The following is a 16005-nucleotide window of genomic DNA, read 5'->3' on the forward strand; positions in this document are numbered from 1 at the left end:
TGGGAGAGAATTAATTTTAGAATTAATCACAAGGAGTTGGGAAATTCCTGACCTCCATACATTTTCCCTTTAATATAATCTGTGTGTATCAGGCAGTGCTCCTTTTTGCAGTATAGTAAGAGTCTTTGTACGCTGTAATCTGAACAAATTTAATAGCATCTGTAATTGAAAGAAATTTTATATTTGCATGCATGACTGAGCTCTTTAGTAATTTATTCAGCAAATTAGCTGAATCCAGTACTGATTAACATTTTTACTATGTATCCAAATTCTGTAATCTTACTTTGTGGGCATTAAAAAAAAGTTTAAATGCCAGAGAGGAAAAGAGCAAGTTAGTCACAATTATAATTATTCCATAATTAAATCTTAGAGGAGAGATGCCATTGATTCATAATGTCCGTTACACTTCTAATTTCTTGTAGAATACATCTGGTATGCATACGCAGGAACTGCCTGCAAGTGGTTTCTCTGACGTAAAAGAAATTCAGGGGCTGTCATTATGGAAAAGAGCTAAAAACAAAAACTACAACTGTTTTAAGCACCTTTCACAAAAATGGTACAAACAAACACTAAGTCTGTCAGCAGTAAAGGTTAAAAGCAGCCATGAATATGTTTTTCTTTTACCTAATCTTAAATGTCAGTTCGGAGTGTTTTGAATAATAGGACATGTGATTTGATAGTAGTTGTTGTTGTTTAGAGGTGAAACACCACTTTGCTTTGTATCCTATTTCTTCCAAATGCTAATATGAGGCTCACTTGATGATTGAGCAGGTAAAAGGAAGTATGATGTAAATGGTAGGTGGAGGTAGGAAGTGTAGCATATGGTCAGTTTTCAGATGTATCTGCATGGACATTGTTTAACATACAACAGGATTTGTGCTCTTACACTTTACAGATATTTCCTGTATTCATTTCTTAGTAGCAGTGGTAATAATAATAACTTGTCGTCTAGCAGTAGGTAGAGGCCCAAACCAAGCCTGGGACAATTTCATACAAGGCATTCTACAAACGTAGAGAGACACTCGCTGCCCTACAGAACTTACAGCCTAAATGTAGACTAGGTGAGTGGGACTCTCCACTGCAGCACCTCCTGCTGGTGGCTCCAGGGAATTAGTTTGATCAGCAGCAGGTCACCTCCTCCTGTCTGGTGTCTCCCCTGTCTGCAGTCCACGCCCTTGCTCTGGACCTACGTCGCATCCAGACCACGACATCCTCTTCGTAACACTGCCTTCTGCCAGTGCCCGCTTCAGGGATCTCTTACCCCCTTCCAGGGGTGTATTGGCAGTCCTTGGCCTTTAGTGCCTCTTTGGCCAGGTGTGGTCTCCATGCCTAGCTCCTCTGTCTCAGGGGCAAGCCACAGTCTGCATGGGCCATGCCCCCCTTCCAGAGGGATATCAGCAGTTCCCCGTTTCTCCCGTCACTATGGCCAGCTATGACCCTAAAGCCTAGCCTTGCCCCCCCATGTCTGAGGGGCAAGCCACCGTCTGTGTGGGCCATGCTTTGGTGGCAAGGTGAGGTGTAAGATTGGGGGGAGAGGGAACCCAGGCCTGCTCACAACTCTAGGTCTTAACCCAGAGACCCTCTGATGGCAGCCTTGTCCTGCCCTCCTCTACTCCCCTTCACTTTCTCTAGTTCCCTGACTGCCCTTCCCCTGTTATCCCTGCATCTACTTGGCCCTTGTCACAAGGCCTACAGCCTGGCAGATATCTGGCTGGAGCCGTTGTCTCTAGCTCACCTTAGCCTGCCCAGTATTGTCATACAGTGCATCTCAGGGAACTGACCCTGCACTCTCCCTGGTCAGGACCCAACTTTTCACTCTCGACTGAGCAGCTCCTTATATACCAGGCTGCCTCAGCAAGCTGCCCTCTGGTTGGGTCGATAAAAGCTCCTCTCCGATTGGCCAGGGTTCTGCACAAGCTCCCCCTAGTCTGCTTTAACCCCTTCGGGCCACCACAAGCTGTAGTGCAAAATGCTACAGCAATTCACACACAATTGCAAATAATTGATTTACCAGATGTGATGCTTTACCACAGCAGACTGGTCAGTGTAGACCAGGACAAATCAAGGCCAGCACAATGTCAACAATCTACAATTAAATCCTGCTGGGATGAAGACTCAGTCACGGTTAGCTGACATGATGCTTAATGCAATGTACCCTGGTCTGTAGGGTCAGTTAACTCACTTTTTCTTAGTAACCATTTTCAAACATCATAAAATGTTCTAGAGGTACCAACAGCTCATGCTTAGAGGACTGGAAATGCCCGTTTTAAATTCATCACTGTTTCTTAGTGCTTTTCGAGTGTCAGTCTTTTGGAAAATGAGCCTAGAAACTACATCCTGTGGAAGTAAGACATTTGAGTTCATTGTTGAAGTTCTGACACTGGTTTTGTATTTAGGATTGCCAGATAGTTTCACAAAAAATACCGAACATGTCGGGGGGGAAAAACGGGCACCAAAGTTGTTGAGCAAAAAAAACCACACCAAAAAAAAAGTGTCACGGTGCCATTAAATCTCCATGCTCCCCCGTCCCCACCAGACGCGGCAGAGGAAGAATGTCCCAAGTGGCCTTCCATCCGACAAAAAACAGAAAATACTGGACATTTTACATGTCCGGTATTTTCAATTTTTTTTTTTTTTTTTTTTTTTAACTGGACAGAAGTCGCAAATACCGGTCACTTGGCAACCCTATTTGTATTAAGAGTGTGTTTCCCCTCCCCCTCCTTATGTCTTTTCCATTCTTTCCAAATTGCCCCCCTCATCTTTCTCCTTCCTGTCTCAAAGCCGGCTTCTCTCCATTCAGCCCCTCTCCACTTCCAGGCTCATTTTTACTCTCCTGCCTCAACATTGTCCAATCTATCTTATCACCACCTGTGCCACCTTGCTCCCAAACCACTTTCACTTCATCTACATTTTCAAGGGTGTGAGTGTGGCCTTAATAAACCATCTGACTCATTTTCCCCTCAGTTCCTGAAGCTGCCCTCTGCCGCAGGAGCTTTGCTGCTGTGCATCCAGCAGCATAGAGTAAATGAAGCAGTGATCCTACAGATAGCTTCATTCTTTCCTCAGCCCTGCTTCATTTTTTGTGCCCAGAATGAGGCAGGGATGCTGTAGAAAAAAAGAGTGTGATCTGGTAATTAAAGACTGTATCATAGTGTATGTGTACCTGGTGAGTGAAGAAAGATGACACAGACAACCTGAATTTTGGCCTTTTCTAATTTTTAAATGCTCCACTTCACAATCTTAATGTGCTTAACACAGAGGGGGTTTTTAAAAATGTATTCAGAATCCATTCATGATGATGAGACTAAAGGATAAAGTGGGTTTTGGAAATAAGTACACGTCATTTAAAAAAAGAAAAAAGAAAAGAAAAGGCATGAGAGAAACTTTGTAAGACCTAGATTTGTTTTGGATTGTTTCAGGAGCTAACCGTGTGACACTGGAGGACTCCAACATCCTGCAGCCAATGGGACTGACTGTGTTGGGGAATCACTTGTACTGGATCGACCGTCAGCAGCAGATGATTGAGAGAGTTGAGAAAACCAATGGCTATAAGAGGGCTAGAATCCAAGGCCGAATTGTTCACCTGACAGGCATTCATGCTGTGGAAGAAGTTGATATGAATGAATTCTGTAAGTATATTAATGCCATGTATTCTTGATTATCAGATATCATGTGGGTATTCTAGCAAGTGAATTTCTGACGCTTCAGTTTCAGACGGGTGAGTTTTGCACTCATCTTAAGCAGAATGTACCAAGATTATTTAGAAGGAGCTGCTTGAAACCACGTAGTTTTTTGCTCACGAACAACGGTATAGATAATTTTGGCTATTTTTGTAACACCCCAAAAATATATCAGGCATTCTACAAACTTTTATGACAGATTCTTGCTCGAAAGCAATTGCAATTTGTAGACAAAATACAGGCATAAGGCTTTAGTCTGAGAGGTGCTGAACTCTGATCTCAGCCCAGCTAAGCACTCAAGCATATGATGTGCCCCATTGGTGTCATATAAGTTCTTAGCCGGATTGCAGCCAGTCCTGTGTGTCCAGCACCTTGCAGGATGGATCATCCAGAAGAGAAGGTAATGCAAACCTCTTTCCCATTCCTGTCATAAGTAGTCTGTGCACAGAAAGATGTGTCTCTGCTGTTGTAGCAGTTAGCAATCTATTCTGCATGCACATGTATAATACAAAATTTGCTCCTGTCTCTGCTTAGAAAATAAAAACAAAGAAAAACTAGATGTAGGCTGTCTGCTGCAGAGTGGTTAATTATGCTAGTCTTTCATCGTTTCAAACCTGTGATCAATTGTATCATAGGAAAAGCCCTGCGTGAATACAAAATTTGCATCTGTATCCACAAAACTGAGCTGCAGATATCTGCACTGATATGCATGGATCCAGATACCCACGGATATAAAGCAGATATCCACAAATTTGCAGGGTTCTTAATAGAAAATTTATATGCACATCCGCTAATGTGGATATCTGCAGATTTGCAGAGCTCTAATCATAAGGGAGTTGTAACTGATTCCCTTAGTCCTATGTGGAATAGGAAAATATCTGTACTTTATATCTGTGTTGCTAAATGAGTGAGGCATCCAGGTTGGGGGGGGGGGGGAATTTTTTTGAACTGAAAAATATGGAAGGGGCTCCTTTTAAAGTAGTTTACTGAAGGTACTAATCCTGGTGATACTGGGGAAGAGAAGTAGAGGAGGAGAAGCTATTTATTGCTTGCCCTGCCTCCTCAACCTTAGAAATAGCAGTGAACAAACATAATGGGGTAGCAGCATGAAACACTGTCACAATGAAAGGAATAGTGAAAACTGGCTAGGACTGGCTATTTCACTTTCTTTCTCAGCCTAGAATTGGGATGTAAAATCCCATTTAATTAGTTAACTAGTTAAAAGATCAAATGGGTGCGAGTGGGAGCAGCCCCAAGGCCACAGCCAGGAGCTGCTCCAGCCCAGCTGCTTCAGACCCCGCCCGTGCAAGCAGCATTGGAGAGGGAAGGAGGGGGGATGGTTAAGGATGATGCTTACCAGTAACGGGTTACCCGTTCACATTCCTTGCCTGGAGAGTGGCGCTGGAGGTCAAACATAATCTGGGAGAAGCAAGATCGAGAAAGAAGAGGAAAAGGGAATAAATATAGGGGAGATATGCCTCCTTTGTTAATTTTAGGATGCACACATTGTCCTTCCAAGTGATCACTTAATCATGGTCTTGTCCTTCCCCTTTCATCTCTTTCTGGGAGGTATCTTTCTGCACTTGTTTGGTTTTTGCTGTATTCATCTAAACTGTAAGCCCCTTCAGTTCAAGGATTCTGTCTTTGTTATTGAAAAGCACCAGACCTGTTTACGTCATTATGGGTATGTCTAGACTACAGGCTTTTGTCGACAGAAGTTTTGTCGACAGATACTGTCGACAAAGCTTCTGTCGACAAAGAGCGTCTAGGCTACATTCAGTTCTGTCGACAAAGCAGTCTGTCGACAGAACTCTTGTTGACAAAAGGCGTTATTCCTCGTAAAATGAGGTTTACAGCCGTCGACAAAACTGCTGAGTTCTGTCGACGTTATGTCGACAGAACTCAGCGGTAGTGTAGACGCAGGTATAGTTTTGTCGACAAAAGTCTACTTTTGTCGACAAAACCCTGTAGTCTAGACACACCCTATGTAAGAAACAGTAATCATATATATATATATATATATATATATATATATATATATAGTAGCCCAGTGACTGAGAGTCTGTAACACCAGAATGCTGGCTGTTCCCTCTGGAGGGCACTGTTGCCTGAAATGCTGGCTGTTCCCTCTGAGCAGTGCTGTTGCCTCCCTGGCTGTTCCCTCTGGACGGCGCTGTTGCCTGAGTCACGTTCTTCGCCTCCCACCTTAGCCATCGGCTGACTTCTGCGCCGCTCAGCCGAGCCGCCGCGGGGGAGCTAGCGGCGCAAGTGGCCATTTGGGTGCCGCTGTCCCCATGCAGCACGGGGAGCACAGAGCCCAAACGGCTGTTTGGGCTCTGTGGTCCCCCGAGTGAAAGGCAGGAGGGGGAGGAGAAGAGAAAGAGAGAGGCAGGAGGCGGAGGAGAGCTGAGAGAGAGAGGAGGAGGCAGTAGGAACAGGAGAGAGAGAGAGAGAGACTGGAGGCTCAGGAGAGAAGACCGACAGGGAGGAGAGACCTGAAAATCCCGTCTTATGATGGGCTAATTGGCTAGTCATATATATATAGTAGCCCAGTGTCTCAGAGTCTGTAACGCTGAAATGCTGGCTGTTCCCTCTGGGCGGCCCGTGCTGCATGGGGAGTGTGGGGCCAAGCGGCTGCTTGCGCCGCTTGCTCCCCTGTGGCGGCCTGGCTGAGCAGTGCAGAAGTCAGCCGAGCGCCACGGCGGGAGAGGAAGGAGGGTGGGGCAGTGACGTACATGGCCAGGGGGCGGGGCCTAGCCATTTACGTCACCAAACCGCCTCCCTTCGCCCTCGCCGTGGCACTCGGCTGACTTCTGCACCACTCAGCCGGGCCACCATGGGGGAGCCCAAATGGACGCTTGCTCTCCCGTGGTGGCCCGGCTGAGCAGTGCAGAAGTCAGCCGAGCGCCATGGCAGGAGAGGAAGGGGGGCAGGGCGGTGACGTACACGGCCAGCGGGTGGGGTCTGGCCATGTACGTCACCGCCCAGCCCCCTTTCTCCTGTTCGCCTCCTGCTGTGGCACTCGGCTGATTTCTGCGCCACTCAGCCGGGCCGCCGCGTGGGAGCAAGCGGCACAAGTGACTGTTTGGGCTCCGTGCTCCCCATGCAGCACGGGGACCGCGGTGCCCAAATGGCCGTTTGGGCTCCGTTGTCCCGAGAGAGAGAGACATGAAAATCTCCTCTTATGACGGGCTAACTGGCTAGTGAGGCTAAGACTTGACCGAGCAGAGCAAGGAGCTCTGTACAAGTGGGTTAGTGGAAACATATCATACTCTGGTTCCACATTTGGTCTCTCTTTCCAAGAAACAACACTGCACAGATACAGACAGACACTGCTATAGAGGCACTCGAGTGCCATGGGGTAGTGGTAATGGCCCCCCTCTGGCTGACTGATGTGATGCAAGAGCTCTCCTGTCAAATTCTTCGCATCTGGAAGGATGATTCAGGGCCTTTGAGGAGAGAGGAAGATGTTAACTGGGCAATTGAGGAGGGGAACGATCAGAGAAAACTTCTGACAAAGAGGAAAGGAATTAAGGGGGGGGGGGAGAAAAGACTGTGGAAAGATGCAGTGAATGAAAGAGACAGAATGGCACCATAAGGGAGAGTAGTAAAGGAGTGGTGGAGAAAGGAGAAGTGTGCTCAATACAAAAGGGGCTGGGGAAAGAGATCCAAAGATTGAGGGATGGTGGGGGTCCTATGTGAGTGTTTAATTTTAAGGTATCAGCTGTTTCTTTTCTTTATTCATCTCATAAGCTATGAATTTCTCTTGAGATTGGAAGATATATGCAAAGACAATGTCCCTATATTTTTCAAATCTCTTTTTCCATACACCCACCACTGTTTGAAAAAACTATTAACTAGAATAGCAGGAGGTGGCTACATCGGCAGAAATGTGTAGGGGGAAACCTGTGTGGTGTTTGCTAGTCTCTCATAAGCACTGAAAACCTCAGAAAATAAGAGTGGAGGAGTCATTCATTTTAAAAAAATAGAAATTGGAGCACTTTTAATACATTTGTTTTAGAATTTTGAAAACAATTAACCCTTTTTCCTTCACAATATTTAATATTCAACATTCCTAGCCTTTTTTCCTCGCATCTCCTTGCCCCAATCCCAGTGTCTTTCAAAGGTACCATTACTTTACTTCTGCAAAAGTTTTTGTTGTTGTTGTTGTTTTTTAATTTAAGTATCATTCAGAGACTTGGGAAATTAAATTCAACATGCTAAATCATGAATAGTTTTTTTAAAAGGTGCTTTATTTTCTTTATGGTAAGGATGCTGCTTTCTGCTTTGAAAAGAAACACCCTTCCGGGCTGAAATCTGAAACTTGTCCTTTAAAGGTGAATCTGTGTTGCAACAGAACAGTTTTAAAAATATTTTTTTCTTTTGCTCTTCCAACAATCCCTGCTGCGTTCAGTGGCATCTTGAGACCATATATTAAAATTATATGTTCGTTAAAACCGAAGGCAGATTTCTGTGCTGAATGTCTGATTAATGAGTTTGAGCAGATGGAGAGCACATTTGGCACAGAAATAATTAACTATTTTTATATGGATCTCTCTGTCCTCCCTCCCTCCCCCCCAAAAAAAATCTTAGAACTTACTAGTATCCAAGAATGCATCATTCTGTGACATAATAAATATGGGCTCCACTCCAAGACACTTTGGGATGTGCTTAAGTATAAGCACATGCAGGATTGATGTAATCCAGTACATAGGGCATGAGACTAGAACTCTAGACCTAGGTTCTGTTCCCATTTTGGCTATGTGTCTGCTGGGAGACCTATCGCAAGTAACTTGATCTCTCTTTCCCCTCCCTCCCTTTGTCTTGTCCATTTAGGTTGTCCACTTGAGGAACATTTGGGTGCGCAGCACTTTTGAGAATCAGGCTACTTATTTAGGCCCCTTGGTGTGGTGGATTTAGAAGGTTAACTGTACCTAACCTATTTAAATTTTGGCCCATATCTGTATGTTTATGAGTATGCATCTACGTGTACTTCAGTTTTGTAGATAATTTTGGGTTCCTTTGAGATTAAATGTACTGAAGAGATCTTTTGTTTGGTTTAAACATGTCTCTTTGTGATGCCTGGCTAGCAGATGAAATACAGATGAAGACTACTCATTTGATAAATGTGGCCTTTAAAAGTTTCTTCATATCTGAGCTTCTGAACACTTCAAGATACAAAGGCTTCTCAGAATTCCTTTGTGTTCAGGAACAATATTCCTAGAGAGACTGTAAGTCAGCTTTTGAGCTGGGGAGTCAGGCATTTGCTGTGTTCATGTCTAGTGAAAGTGGGCAGCTCTTACAAAAAGCAGCTTTGCACTAGCTGAATATCCTGATGTATGTATAGTGTACAATATTCCATTCCATGTATTGTTTATACAGCTGCACATCCATGTTCCCGTGACAATGGCGGCTGTTCACACATCTGCATTGCAAAAGGAGATGGAACCCCAAGATGCTCATGCCCAGATCACCTTGTACTTCTACAGAACCTCTTAACATGTGGAGGTAAGTGAATTAATTTAATATGGCTCTTTTTATAGGGCACATGTGTCCATAAAGACTTTTGGAGTTCTTGGAGTCCAGAAGCTGCATGGTCAGATATGGAGTTAATGTCATTTGTTTAATGTACTATTAAGTATTGACAAATAGTCAAATGAGAATTTATTTTTAATTATCTTTGTTTTTAAACGATGGGATTTTCATAAATCAACACTGCTCTCATTAAAATGAATGGTAAAACTCCCATTGATTTCAGTGGAGAATCAGTTGAGCCGATGCTGAGTGTTTTTGAAATTCTGATTCCAATTGTATGTATTTGTAACTTTTGCACAGGCATTCTGTCTTAGCTCTGCATGCTGGATCTCCTCTTCCATGTTTTCATCTCCATCCATGTCCATGGATCGTGACCCTGTTCATTAGCTCTCTTAATCTCCTGCTTTATGCTTTCTTGCCTCTTTCACAATCCCAGGAGTTTTCACTGTTCGTAGTGCTGCACTTACTGGGGGCATTAAAAAAAACGCATTTCTTCTGGGAGGCATCCTATCTTCAGTAATTTAGCTTTATCACTGCACTCAAGATTAAAAAATAAAATTAATTCATTTTTCTCTAGATTTCATATTCTGGCTGAACTTTGACCTCCCAGGGGAAAGTCATTTCCATTATAAGCTGTTTTCTTTCCCATGACCACAACACGCTATGTGGTTTGAAAATAGTAGTGGTAATTTCTGTAGGGGGGGGGGGGGAAATCAGTTTACTCATATTTCTCAATCTGCTGCTCCTGCAAGATATTGCCAGTGAGAGATTTCTTACCTCCCACTGATTCATTATCTTCTGCTATAAATCTAACAAATTTAGGGCCTCCCTTTTTGGTCTTAGTTCATTTTTATCCTAATCTTATCCAGAGTTGCTAATTCTTTCTGACATATCCTGTCTGCAGCCCATATCTTTCAGTAGCCTGATAAAAATGGGTTGCAGAATGTCTGTCCACCTATTCCCACAGATGCTTTGACCAGTTTAGGCCCAAATTTGAATCTGTTCATTATAACATGGTACGATATTAAAAGCAGCTCAGTGGCTAAATTCAGTTTCAAGGAAGTCACTCTGGAAATGTTTTGTCTAAATAGGAAATCCAGATTAGTTTTAATTCCTCAGTTTTCCCAGTTATTTGTTTAGGTAACACATTAGTTCATTTAGAGCTGTTAATTCATTGTTTACAATTGTTATTCAGAACCGTGCTATCAAAAATTGAGACTCGGACCTCAAAAATCACAATTGACTTAAAAATCATGAGGTGGTTAAAAATAACTTTTGGGTTCATGTTAGTTGCCTTTCAGTTTTTGAGCTCCTGGAATAAAATTGGGGCATTTTTGTCCAGTTTTTTCCATAATTGAAAGGGCTAGAAGCTGAAAAATCAAAATTCCTCATGTGGTAATATGGCTCTGGGAGGTGGGGCTTAAAAACAAACAAACACCTATTGATTATTTCTTCTCCCATTGGCACCAAGAGGAAGGTTTTGATTATTCTGGGTGCTAAATGAGAATTCTGTATTGCAAGGTGGCCATGCTAGGCCCTTCTGTATTATACAGTGTTCATTACATATCAAGTACAGTAACATTGTCGCCATGGAGTCACTGTATGAATATGCTACTGCTGTTGATTACAAGAGTGACATTACAGCTTAACATAAGACCATGCCTTATACATTCATTATAGCAAATATGTAATGTGATAATCTGTTGTTGTTCTTTAACACAATTGATATACATGTTCTATGGAGGTAGTAGTATCTAGTGGCTGGGTCATGGACTAGGACTCAGGAAATCTAAATTCTTTGAGCCTTGTGCATCTGTCTATCTAATATTTTAAAAATTTACCACTCCAGAGGGCACCAGACCCGATTCCTTATTGGTATCTATGAGGGCAAAACTTCTGGCACGGTGCATGTGGCGAGCACATACACCTGCAATGGAATGAACATGACCAACACATCTCACAGAATACCAGGTTCCTTAATTCAAATTGTTGTAGTAGCTTCATAAACATCTGTACGTGGACTAGCCGCTAGCTAAGGACAGAGAGACAATACTGAGTAAGCATGGGTTGCATTTGGTTTAGGTAAACTAGTGACAGGTTCATCCAGAATACCAATTTTGTTATAAAGATTATACTATGCCATGATCAGAAATATCCTAGGAGTCCCCTGCCACCTATCCAGTTCTCAGACAACTAAATCATGTCTCTTCTCTCAGCACATTTATTTTGTTACAAATTGGGGAAAATGTGTTCCCCGGGCAAAACTGTAAACGATCCCTTGATGAGTACTTACCATTTCCACAGAAGAATTTCAGCATGGACATAACAAGTTTTCCATCTGTGAAAAGTGTCTTTCACTATTTATTTTTTTATAGACTAAAATGAGTATGTTTGGGGTTTTTCTTTTCTCCAGAACCTCCAACTTGTTCCCCAGACCAATTTACCTGTGCAACTGGGGAGATAGACTGTATCCCAATGGCATGGCGATGTGATGGATTTCCAGAGTGTGATGACCACAGTGATGAAGATAGCTGTCCCATATGCTCAGCAGCCCAGTTTCAGTGTGAGAAAGGACAGTGCATTGATGCACGCTTACGGTGTAATGGAGAAATCGACTGCCAAGATAAATCCGACGAAGCAGATTGCAATAGTAAGATTTATGGTCCTGAGCGCCTGGCTCCAACACAAACAGCCATCCATGATTTAAAGACCTTCCTTTTAACTCTGAAACCAAACCACAAAAATATGTTATGAAAAGCTTAAAACATGTGTTGATTCTGCCCTTCTCTCCTTCTTTGTTTTTTTCAGCCCCTCTTCTATGCCTCAAAGTATACATTTCCATAACTGCATAAATTACCTGATCAGTTAGTTGTAAGCCTTAGGGAAAACAAATACAATCTGTGTTTAAAATCCTAAGCAAACATAGGAAACAAATGCTTGGGGCTAATTTGACTAAAGACCTTGAATTGTTGGGAGCTTCAATAGATTTCCTCTCCATTTTGTTACCTTAATGACACATTCTGCTTCGTGGGGGAGAATTTTTTTCAAGTTAATCGCTTGTGCGAGTCAGCTGTGTTTCTGCTCATTTGTGCCAGAATTACATACTGTCTATACTGTGTTTTCCTGATCATTTTTCTCCTAAAGACTAGACAGTGACGCAGCTATTCAGTTTCCATGTGGTTAAAGTTTAGAGTACAATACACAGCTGTGCTGTATGTGTTATGTCCAGGTTTCTTAAAATGTTGAGTTACTTCACAGCACAGATTATAATTTGATTTACTTTAAGATTTTGCGTGCTAACTAAATATTTACTTCTTCCCTTGCAGCAATCTGTCTCCCAAATCAGTTTCGATGTGCCAATGGTCAGTGTATCCTCGTAAAACAGCAATGTGACTCCTTTCCAGATTGCATTGATGGTTCCGATGAACTGATATGCGGTGAGAGGTCTTTCTTTGAGATTACAGCTGTCTGCGTGCAGACAGGCATTACATTCCTGCACTGGTTTGAAGTGTGTCTATATTGACTGTTGCTTCTCTGGCTGGTAAGAAGAGACCAAGCTCTATCTTATCGCTAAATGAAGGCAGTATGTCCCAGGGGGAAAAGTTGATCTAAGCTATGCAATTTGAGTTATATTGGGGGTGTAACTCAAGTCATTGTAGCTTAGATTTATTTACTGCTAGGTCCACTCTGCACTGAGTTGATGGGAGAGTGATTGGTGGTCCATTTAGTGGATCTTCACAGCCTCAGTCCCACCAATAGTGAGACAAGCCCATAGTCCTGCTCTAAGTTCCTGTCTATACTGTAACAATTGCCCTGTTGGTCGCCTGATTACAACTCACTGGTAGCCTTGGATTTCATTTAATACAGTTCAGGAACAGTGTTAAAACAAGACTGGGTTTCATCTACATTACAAGATCGCGCTTTAATTATGTCAAGGGATGACTAGGTCGTGGCCAAGGCCCCAGCAAGATACAGTGTAGATAAGACAAGAGAGTGTAGTCAAGACCTTGATTCCTATCTAAAATGTAATCGAAAGTTCTCATGACCAGAGCTGTATGTGGTTATAGCTGAGCCTGTGATGACCAATCTATTTTGCCCTTAGTTGCTGTTAGCCCATAGTTTTGTCAAAATCTTTGAGAAGCATGGAAGGCATGATGCAAATTCCGTTCTGTTCTGCCCAAAACTGCCTCCCCCCCGGTACACTTTTCCCAACTCACCCCAATCTTCCATGCCTGGCCGATACAGCTCAAGAAGATTTTGAATAGCAGAAGAGTAAGGATAGCCACTTTCAGCTACAAAGGGGGCTGTTTTAATGGAATGTGTTCAGCTCCTCACTCTGGAATGCTGCTGTGGGATAGAAGCAGAAGCAACACTCTCCTTAGAATCTCATGAACAAACAAAATCAGTCACTGAGTTTATAGAGAGAATGCCATAGGTCATTTAATAATATCCATCTTTGAGTGCTGGCTCATTGCTAGGTATTCGATGTATTGGGGACCATCAACTTTCTCCAGCGTGAGAGGGCACTGATAAGGGATGTTGTCCCAGATTGGGGCGGTGTCATTGTAAATAATGTAATTAATTTTTTTCTTGTTTTCAGAAAAAAAGGCATCCCCAGATGAACCTCAACCCCACAGTAGCGCTATTGGACCTGTCATTGGCATCATACTCTCCCTTTTTGTCATGGGAGGAATGTATTTTGTTTGCCAGCGAGTGGTATGTCAGCGCTACTCTGGACCCAATGGACCTTTTCCACATGAATATGTCAGTGGAACCCCTCATGTCCCTCTTAATTTTATAGCTCCAGGGAGTTCTCAGCATGGCACTTTTACTGGTAAGGATGGTAAGGACCCTACATTTCATCAGTTCTGTTATCTGGATTTTATTTTCACAGGATAGTAACTGAGGGGCCAATTGTTGTAGACATCAAAACAAGTGAAATGCCGAATGCCCATTGACTTTTAGGGGCACTTGGGTTCTTATCTGCCCATTGGGGTCACATTTTCAAAAGTTTTTAGGTGCCAGAAGACACAGATTGGGTTCTTTCAGTGCAAGTTAGGCCCCTAGATGCTTTTAAAAGTTGCCCAAAAAGTTTTGAAAGTCTTCCTCTTAATAGTTCCTATGGAGATCATGGATATGTACTTGAGTGTTGCCTCTAACTCCCTACCGTCCCCCTGCACAACGCTCTTACACAAGTTTGGTGGTACTTCAAACCAGGGCTCGCTGGCCCAGCAGAGGGTGTAGGTTAGAGCTTAGTGACGCTGTCACTCAGATTGATAGCCTGAATCCTCACTGCAAAGAGGGTAGGTTAAGCCATTTGAGTGTTGATGGTCCTCGACTATCTTGCCATGATTGCCCTTGGGTGCCCAGAAGGACTTACAAGTTCTTCCACAATTCACTGGGAAAAAATAACAGAGCTGCTCAGCTCACAGCAGCACATGGAACCATAGGGTATCCCCCAGAGGCCCTCTAGAGCAAGGATGAGCAATAAGTGGCCCGCAGGCCAGATACGTTTTGCTAGGGTTAGTTCCTGGTGGGTCACCAGATGCTTTATTTACCTGAACATCCACCGGTATGGCTGCTCAAAGCTCCTGTTGGTCACAGATCACTGTTTCCACTCAACGGGAGCTGCGGCAAGTGCCCATTTTCAGGACTGGTGAACTGATGCCAACAGGAGCTGTGAGTAGCCATATCTGCAGACACTCAGGTAAAGAAAGTGTTTGGTGGCCCACCAGGGACTAAGCCTGGCAAACCATGTTTGGTCCACAGGCCACTTTTTTTCAAGCTTTTATTTTTTCTGTGAAATATTGGTATCTTCTGTCTTGTTCTGGTCCCATGCAGGCATTTCTTGTGGAAAGTCTATGATTAGCTCCATGAGTCTCATGGGAGGAAGTAGCGGTGCCCCTCTGTATGACAGAAACCATGTTACTGGAGCCTCGTCTAGTAGTTCATCCAGCACTAAAGCCACTTTTTACCCACAGGTAAGTCTTGAAAATATGTCCAAAAGGAGATAAAGGACCTCCTATTTCTGTCCGTAAAATCACAGATTACAATTTGTACTACTAGAGAAATGCTAGAAATATTGTGTTGGATTGATGTCATTTAGCAATGGGCAATCCAATGTCCACTGAATTCAATGGAATGGTTTCCATTAATTACAAAGAGCATTGTCTCTTGCCCACGATCTTTACCATGTTGTATTATTAAAACAGTGCTCTCCTGGGCATTCCTGTGCATTATTTGTATGCATGTTCTTATATCCAGAGTACTTGTAAATATCTAGTTCTCTCTCTCTAGTGAACTCTGTCACTGAACTGATGATGTTTGGCACTGCATAATCCCACAAGTATGCACGGGAGTGAGCAAATAAACAAAACACAGCTGGGGAAGGAAAACACTTAAAAACTAATGTTGGCTCACTGTTTATCCAAAGTGTTCCATTTCAATTCAGAAAACCAAATGCAAGCACTGGAAAAACAAAGTGGCACTTCTGTATGTTGTTGAAGCTTAAAATGTTTTGTCATTTTGCAGAGTTTGTTTCTGGATTTTACAAGATTTATGGGTTAGAAAATGAGATTCTTAGCCCCTACACTAAGAGAAATAAGTCTGCAGAGGTTAGGAAATTGAAAGGGAAGAGATGCAGGATAAAACCCAATGAGGGAGGAGCATAGGTCATTTATGGGAGAGGGATGCAAAGGTCATTTTCACCAAAATCATCTTGTACAGTTGTTTTGCTGCTTCACAACATCACTGAACAAGCAATACATGCATTTACTCTTCTGTTCACCTT

General features: G+C 43.0%; 1 protein-coding gene across 2 annotated transcripts in view; it reads left to right on the plus strand.

Annotated features, from left to right (window-relative positions):
* Positions 1–16005, plus strand: part of LRP5 (LDL receptor related protein 5) — a 227527-nt gene that overhangs the window by 200127 nt on the left and 11395 nt on the right. Inside the window, exons 16-21 of one of the 2 annotated variants that reach the window (XM_075928318.1) lie at positions 3420–3629; positions 9063–9188; positions 11629–11865; positions 12542–12652; positions 13816–14058; positions 15057–15196. In XM_075928318.1, coding sequence (XP_075784433.1) covers positions 3420–3629; positions 9063–9188; positions 11629–11865; positions 12542–12652; positions 13816–14058; positions 15057–15196 — 1067 coding nt within the window. The remainder of the gene's footprint in view (positions 1–3419; positions 3630–9062; positions 9189–11628; positions 11866–12541; positions 12653–13815; positions 14059–15056; positions 15197–16005) is intronic. The other variant, XM_075928319.1, reaches the window with a different exon arrangement.

The sequence above is a fragment of the Pelodiscus sinensis genome, chromosome 4 (genome assembly GCF_049634645.1).
Source record: "Pelodiscus sinensis isolate JC-2024 chromosome 4, ASM4963464v1, whole genome shotgun sequence".
NCBI classification, from domain to species: domain Eukaryota; kingdom Metazoa; phylum Chordata; order Testudines; family Trionychidae; genus Pelodiscus; species Pelodiscus sinensis.